This window comes from Pteropus medius, unplaced genomic scaffold (genome assembly GCF_902729225.1).
Source record: "Pteropus medius unplaced genomic scaffold, Ma_sr-lr_union100, whole genome shotgun sequence".
NCBI lineage: Eukaryota > Metazoa > Chordata > Mammalia > Chiroptera > Pteropodidae > Pteropus > Pteropus medius.
The window spans coordinates 98,474-106,905 of record NW_024343732.1 but is presented as its reverse complement, the minus strand read 5'-3'; the positions used below and the strand labels follow the sequence as shown (position 1 = coordinate 106,905).

Sequence of the window (8,432 nt, the reverse complement as noted above, 5' to 3'; positions counted from 1 at the left end):
TGGTATGTTTACTAGTGTCCCACAAGTCTCTGAGGCTCTCTTCATTTTCCTTAGATGATGAAAATGAAGAGAGGGTGAGTTGCTGGTGTCTTTGAGGTAGCTGTTGACAGTGAAGAGAGAGGTCAGGAGTCAGGACAATACCTCTTCACAAGTCCAAGACAAGAATGCAGGACTAGTGTCCACTGGGGTGCCCCAGAACCTCAGAGGAGCTGGAGGCTGACATGAGGGTGAGAACAGCTCTTTGATCCACATATCACATCAAATGATTAAAAAGCAGTCATGTGTCACATCAATATTTATTATTTTTTGATAAAAATTTTGGCAGGGTTTCTGTACTTTTTCTTTTGCATTTATTTGGCTACCTGTGGCTCATATAATTCACAATGGCTATGATTCTTTCTCAGCAATCAAATTCTTGATAAGTGAAAACAAATGATCTACAAACTGTATATAATGAAATGATTAGGAATGCTAAATTTCTCACTTCGTGGCATTGTACTATTATTCATCTGGATTTTGGTAGTTGCTGTTTGGATTGTGGAGTCTGTGTGTGAGTATGTGTGTATGTTTTCTTTTCCTCAAATGTTCTCACTAGCTATAGGCCTGATGTGCTGTGCTTACAGTGCCTGATAGATAAATCAGCCCCCCGTAAATATGAGGATTTGTTGAAAGAAGAAATAAGTGCAGGTAGAGGGGGCTAGTCAGTTTTGAACAGAGCTCTGTACCTCTGTGGAAGACAATAGGATTTGGTGGATAAGTAACTCAGCTTCCTCACCACTTGTGTGGAATGACGGAGATTCCACACTGACCCCTGGAGGTCTTTATGGGCAGTTCCAGCTGCCCACAGTGGAGACTTGCACAGTAATGCATGCATTACCAACTTCTTTCCCTTCTCTGCCTCACTTTTCCACCCCACTTCCAGCATTTCCTGGATCGCTTCTCAATAAATTATGTGCACTTGAATCTGCATCTCAGGGTCGGCTTCTGGGGGACCCCAAATGCAGACATTCTTTCTATACCTTAGTTTCCTTATCTTGCCAAAAGGAAGACTGACTCTCCTGATATCAAGGTTGTGGGGGTGGGGGAATGGGGGTGGGGCATGTGTCTGTGGGATAAATTTCCTGTCTGCCACCTCTCAAGGTCATTAGTTCTTGGAGAATGGAATGTGGAGAAGGTTATGGGGAGCAGCCCCCCCAGTTTCCACCCCCTGCTGTCATTCCCAGTTGTCCCTGTGCCTGAGGCTTACCTGTCTCTTCCAGGATTAGGAGGCGCGTGTCACAGGCTGCGCAGGCCTCCCTGGTCAGGAGTCAGTCCTCGGAGAAACAGGGCAGGAGTGGCTGCCCAGAGATGTCCACTGGGGCAGCGTTGAGCTGGTGGAAGGAGAGAGGGTGGTCGGATCACCACGAGGTAGCCTCCTGAAGTGTGGTGTGGTATCACTTGACAGGCAGTAGGGCGACATGTCTTGACCAGAGCCTCCCAGTCGCCCTTGGGAAAGCCCAGCCAGGAAGCTGTGGAGCTGAAGCTAAAGTGCAGCAGGTGGCCAGTTACCCTCACATTGCCCTCTTTTTATCACATGCAGAACTGCTGGGCTTTCCTGCTGGCCGGACGCCTGCCAGGCCCCAGGCTCCAGGCTCCAGGACACAGTTAGCGACTGGTCACCTGCAGCCATGCCAAGAGCTGCTCTGGTGTCCAGTTGGGGGTGCTTGTATGGCCACTAGGGCCTCGTAGATGCTGGTGATCCAAAAGGAAGTGGGAAAGCCTGGAGAGTGGTGGCTGGTCAGATGGGAACAAGTGTCCTGGGGTAGGCAGGGCCAGGCAAAGACCCCATGTCATTCCTTAGCTCCTCCCTCCTCCCTCCTGGGTCTCTAGGCACGCCTGCATTTTCCAGAGAAAGTTCTGGTCCTTGACTGGCTCCTAGGAGATAGCTTCTAAGCCCTTGGGATCTCTTTGTATACCTGGGGGCTGTGACAGAGAGTTATACTAACAGCATGATTTATAGTGGTGGCCTTGAACTACACTGTATCCGTTTGATTTCTAGAGGAGTTAGAGACTTAGTAACTAAGGTGAGCCACATGGGTGGTCATCCATGTCTATGTGGCTGTGATGGGGGGCTGAATTGTGTCCCTCTGCCCCAAATTCCCATGTTGAAGTCATAACCCCCCCAGGACTTCAGAATGTGACTGTATTTGGAGATAAGGCCTTTAAACAGGTGATTAAATAAAAATGAGGTATTTAGGGTGGGTCTGAATTCGATGTGACTGGTGTCCTTATAAGAAGAGGAAATTAGAACACAGACGTGTGTGTATAGGGGGAAGATGCTGTGAAGACACAGACGTAAGACAGACATCTGCAAGCCAAGGAGAGAGGCCTCAGAAGGAACCAACCCTCCTGACACCTTGATCAGACTTCCAGCCTCTGGAACTGTGAGAAAATAAACTTCTGTTGTTTAAACAACCCCATCTGTGGTGTTTTGCTGTAGGAAACTAATACAGTGTCCAACCCCCAGTGAGAACTCTGGACATTAAGACTCAAGTAAGCTTCCCTGTTGACAGTGTACCATGTGTATTGTCACACACCATTGCCGAGGGAATTAAGTGCTGTCCACAAGACTCCATAGGGACAACCAGAGGTGCCTGCTGTCTCCCATACCCTGACCCATGTGCCTTTTTCCCTTGTTGATTTAAATCTGTATTCTTTCTTTGTAAACTGTGAGTATAACAACTTTGCTGAGTTCTTTCTAGTGAATCGTTGATCCTGAGAGTGGTCTTGGGGAACTTCTACTACACAGGTTTGCAGAGATGGAAGTGACTCCCCAAATCCCTGGTAAATACATATTAGGAAGTAGGCATTCCCCTTCCAGGACCTTGGGCTCAAGCCTTACTGAGCCCTTCCTCAGGCCTTGCTGGAAATGGCTCCTAGCCACTCCCACCAGCGGATGCACCTTTTGTCCCCCAGAGTTCCACGTGGAGCAGGAGTTGAGCTATTCCAAGCATGACCTTGGGCAAGTTATCCACCTGGGAGGCCATCCAACATTATGATAGCAGAAGGAGCGGTCAGGTTTTGGGGTCACACCAGGCAAGACTGGAATCTTTCCCACTCTGATCCAGCATGTGGTCTTGGGACAGTCATTTTCCCTCTCTGAATGTCAGTGTCTAAATCTACATAATGTCTTTGAATTACCCAGTAAAATTTCATACAGAGAGGAAGAAGTGTTATTGTATTCTAACACTGATTAGTTCATTCAGATCTAGTTAAGCTGGCTCAAACCCCGTCCAATACCCTTGCTGAGATTTTGAAGAATGTTCAGATGATCATTTCCTCATGATCTCCTGTTACTGCCAAATTACATAGTTATACCATGAGCTCACTGTTCCTGCTTCTCTCCTTGATTTCACCAAGGCTCCCGGGTGTGCAACAGGCTTTACTGAAGGTTGGAGGACTGGAGGGGGAGTTTACATCTCATATCACGGCAACTTAACCTTGCCCATTAGATATCTCTATTCCAACCCAGCCTACCTCAGTTGCCTCATCTGATATCCTAGAGTCTTGTCATCACACTGCCTCCTCATTCATTCATTCATTCATTCATTCATTCATTCATACGTTCTTTTGTTAGTTCATTCATTCATTCATTTATTCAACAAATATATCTTGAGTGGCTGCTTTACTAAGCATGGGGGTAGGAAGTTGGGCAAGATAAATAAGAGAACACAGTCTCAGCCCCCAGCTGTCAGCTTATAGTCAGGTGGGTGAAATAGACATTAATCAAAGACTCGCACAAATGAACATGAAATCACTGATGTGATGAGGAGAATGAGTATGTTAGGGTCCCTGATGTAGCTGAAGCAGGGAGCTGGTGAGGAGAGGCTTCCCTGAGGAAGTGGGGTTTGTGTTGAAATCTCAAAGATAAGGAAGCATTAACTCTGGGACGAAGTAGAGAAGAGGGAGCAGCATGTAAAGTCCTGTGGCATCTTCAGAAGAACCATTTCTGCAATACTTTTTACTTTCTTAAAAAAAGCTCTATACTATAGTTTATCACTACACTTTGGGAGAGAGGAGCACATGGGAGGTAGATACTAGTTGAGGATCTTTCTGAATCATTCTGATGACTTCAATAATTTTTCAATGCAACAATTATAATAACGATATTTTGTAATTTTTTTTTATTTTTTAGGCGAGGCAACCCTTGGTTGACCTCACAGATTGCAAGGACCTTGTCAGCTTATGATCCCTTATTTTTTTATTTTTTTATACCTACAGCACCTGGTCTTCCTAGGTGATCTCCCATCTAAGTACTAACCAGGCCCGACCCTGCTTAGCTTTTTGAGATCAGACGGGATCGGGCTTCTTCAGGGTAGCATGGCCATAGACTGAAATTTAAGTTTCAATGTCTATAAAGTTTCCTGGGGGCTTAGCCATGCTCATTCCTTGACGTATTGTCTATGGAAGCTTCCACTTCATAACAGCAGGGCTGTCATTGCAACAGAGACTGTATGACCCATAAAGCTCATATTTATTCTCTGAACCTTTACATAAAATTTACTTACCTCTAATCCATGGCATAGCTCATCAGCTGTTTTTTTCCGAAGCACAGGCCCTCTTCATATCCTTGCTTAATTTAAGCCTTATCGTGGTCCTGTCTGCCCTGCGGACCAATTGTAATGGTGAGGGCTGACCCCTGCCTCCCTCCACAGCTCCCTGTACACCCCTCTCCCTTTCACTGTTGGCTGTTTCTCTAAACAATCCAGGCTCCATCCCAACATGGGAACTTTGCACATGCTGTTCTCTCTCAGGGGCCAATTTCAGCTGAGGTGGGTGGAACTCGGCCAGTGCATAGCCAGGATAAAAGTTTAGTTCTGGATATACAATTTATGAAATGGCACTGTCGCCATCTGGTGGCCACTTCCTCAAACTGTAGCTGCGATTCTTTCCAAGCGTTTCGCTTGAACTGTCGTCTCCAGGACCACGTCCATGGGCAGGAGCTGGAAATCCGGTTCTCCCGTATTTCTGAACTGAAGGCCTATTCAGGTCCCAAATGTCTGAAGCCTCTCTCTCATCATTCATTTATTCCTGTGAACCTTAAACTTGAAGGCTCACATAACCCCCTGGGTTGTTATTAAAGTTATGATTCAGTGGCCGTGGTGGCATCTCAGCCTTCATTTATAGCAAACTATCCATAGTGTTGATGCTTCTGATTCATGGACCTACATGGACCTCTTCTATAGAAAATTGGTCAACAAACTCAGTAAGAGCCGGATAGTAAATATTTTAGACTGTGAGTGCCGTAGGGTCTCTGTGACGATTACTCAGCTCTGCCCTGTGGCTTGAAAGCAGTCAAGATGATACATAAACAAATGGGTGTGGCTGTGTCCCCTTACAACTTTATTTATAGGTGCTAAAATTAGAATTTTATATCATTTTAATCTGCCACACGATAGTCTTCTTTTAATTTTTTTCCAACCATTTAAAAATGTAAAAACCATTCTTGCCTTGCAAGCTGTGAAAAAGCAGGCTGCAGGCTGGATTTGGCTCACAGGCCTTAGTTTGCAGCCCCCTGCCCAGCACTGGATTCTCGACAATGGCTTTGGGATGGGTACTCTGTACGAACCTTGGCTAAAACTTAGCAACTTCTCTCTTCAAGCCTCAGTTTTCTCATCTGGAAAATAAGAAGTTATATTACCTAGTAAGGTTGTTGCTGAACATTTAATAAAATAACACATATAAAGGGCTTAGCTCTGTGCTGGGAACATAATAAATCGCAGCTGTTCTTTTCATTATTGTCATCACACTGAGACCCAGAAAACAAACTCATGAGTTTAGATCTTTCATCTTTTTCTCCAGGTGCAGCCCAGACTTCTTTGACCAGAACACTCAGTACGTCATGGACTTGAGAGGATGTATCTGGGCATGATCATCGAATGATGCCAGCCCTTCCTAAATGAGCTGTATGTGTTTGTTAGGGCTGCACGACAAAGTGCCACAAACTGAGTGGCTTACACAACAGAAATTTATTCTCTCATAGTTCTGGAGGCCAGAAGACTGAGATCAAAGTTGTCAGCAAGGTTTGTTCCTTCCACGGGCTCTGAGGGAGAATCTGTTCCATGCCTTCCCCTGGCTTCTGGTGGTTTGCTGGCAATCGCTGTGATTCCTTGGCTTGTAGAAGCATCACCTCGATCTCTGTTTTTATCTTTACACAACTTCTTCCGTGTGTGTGTGTGTGTGTGTGTGTGTGTGTGTGTGTGTGTGTGTGTGTGTGTATGTCCAAATTCTTCCTTCTTATAAAGACACAGTTATATTGGATCAGGACCTACCCTAATGATCTCAATTTAACTCGATTACCTCCGTAAAGGTCCTATTTCCAGATAAGTCCACATTCTGAAGCCCTGGGGGTTAAACTTCGACATTTCTTTTTTGAAGGAAACAATCCAACCCCAAACACGAACTCTCTGTGCATTCCAGGCCACCCCATCCATGCGTGCTGATCGTGCTTGTAGAATCTTTTTGAGTTTGGAGTCAGCTAATGGACATCACAGGAAACACATGGACTCTGGAACTAGTCCAGGGCCTGTGTCCTCAAACTGTGGTTTGTGGACTCCCTGAATCAGCCACCTGGAGAACTTATGAAGAAGGCAGTTTCTAGGGTCCAGTGATGGCCCATTGAATCACAATCTCCATGAGCCAAGTGTCATTGTCTCTTATGATCCAATGTTGGTGGGGGAGGGGCATAGGAGGCCTGTTGATGACAACAATCCCCACCCAAAGTCATGGCCACAGGATCCCAGGGCAACTTAGGCTGGTGGCTGCTGAAACCAATAGCAAGAGAGCTCATCTCATCAGATGCTATCAAAGTCCTTCTCCAAGTCACTTAGGAAGCACAATGATGTAACTGGCTAATACATATTGTCTTTATCAATATTAAAATAACTGTAGCCAAACTTTCATTTGACTAGTATTATCCATACAGCAAGTCTATAAGGCTGATACCCCAGGGAGGGCTCATTGAAGGCTGCTTGGAAGTCTTTCCTGCTACTCTGATCTTCATGGGAAAGATAAATCATGGGGAAAATGTGTACCTCTCCCTTGGGCTTCCCATAGCTCTTCATTCATCTCTTTGTGACACATTTGTCATGTTGTAATGATTTGTTTATATGTCACTGTCCCCCACTAGACTCTGAACACCTCAAGGATAGGGATGGCATGTGTCTCAGTGTCCCCAGCATCCAACTGCAATCCCAGAACACTGTAGGTGCTCAGTAACTGTTCTGCCCTAGGACTGAGAGGGGGCTGTTATGCCAAGGAGCTTCTTCAGGGCTGCCTTTATGTCCTCGTTCCTTGGGCTGTAGATAAAGGGGTTCAGCGCAGGGATAACTACTCCACACAGCAGAGCAGCTGCCTTGTCCTTCTGAGAGGAGGTGGGAGATGCAGGCTGCAAGTCTACAGCAAAGATGGCGCCATAGAACAGTGACATCATGGTAAGGTGAGAGCCACGAGTGGAGAAGCCTTTCCCTGAGCAGAAGGAATCTCGAAGACTGCTCAGAAGATGCAGGAATAAGAGCAGAGGATTCACGAGAGTGGGCTGATGCCCATGAGGATGCCAAAAGCAAAGCTCACCAGCTCATTGGTGTGTGTGTCTCAGCAGGAGGGCTTCAGCAGGGGCATGAGGTAGCAGAAGAAGTGGGGGATTGAGGGGCTTGTACAGAAGGTCAGCTGAGCCATGAGGCAGGTGTGCACAAGTACTGGAGGCTAGTGATCAGCTGCAACCCGCCAACCAGCAGCCACAGACATGGGGGCTCATGATGACCAGGCAGAGCAGAGGGTAGACAATGGTCATGAACTGGTCAATGCCGTCATGGCCAGGAGGAAGCTGTCCATGGTTCCAAATGGGTAGAAGGCATACATTTGTTCAAGGCAGCCAGCAAAGGGCATGGCTTGGCTCTAGGTCCAAAGGTTCGCCAGCATCTTGGGGACAGTGGTGGATGAGAAGAAGGTGTCGATAAGGGACAAGTTAGAGAGGAAGAAGTACATGGAGGTGGGAGTCTGAGATGATGGCCAGGACAGTAAGCAGGTTCCCAATGACAATGACCAAGTACATGTGGAGGAACAGCCCAAAGAGGAGAGTCTGATGCTCTGGCTTTTCTGAGAACCCCAGGAAGAGGAATTCTTAGACTGTTGTTTGGTTTTCTGGTTCCATGGATGGCTGGTGCCTACTGTAAAAAAAAAAAAAAAAAAGCAGGCAGGGAGAGCAAAGCAACAAGTCTGGGAATCAGAAATGCAGTTCCAGTCCTGGCTCTCCACAGAGATCTGTAGGGTTCTGTGAAAATCCACGGGATCCTTACAGCCAATCTCTGTTTTGCTACCTTCAGTAGGTTTCTGTTTCCCCAAATTAAACCATTCCATGCTGAGATAGTCTGCATCTCAAAGATCTGACTTAG

At 46.3% G+C, this 8,432-nt stretch overlaps 1 protein-coding gene and 1 pseudogene across 1 annotated transcript; both read right to left on the bottom strand.

Moving 5' to 3' along the window:
• Window positions 1-4,251: 4,251 nt before the first annotated feature.
• Window positions 4,252-4,371, bottom strand: LOC120606686 (uncharacterized; annotated as a pseudogene).
• Window positions 4,372-7,144: 2,773 nt separating this feature from the next.
• Window positions 7,145-8,191, bottom strand: OR1I1 (olfactory receptor family 1 subfamily I member 1). Its single transcript, XM_039867626.1, is given in 8 exon segments — window positions 7,145-7,194; window positions 7,197-7,275; window positions 7,277-7,500; window positions 7,503-7,736; window positions 7,739-7,774; window positions 7,777-7,848; window positions 7,851-8,023; window positions 8,025-8,191. Coding segments are annotated over 8 exon segments (1,035 nt in total).
• Window positions 8,192-8,432: the final 241 nt, after the last annotated feature.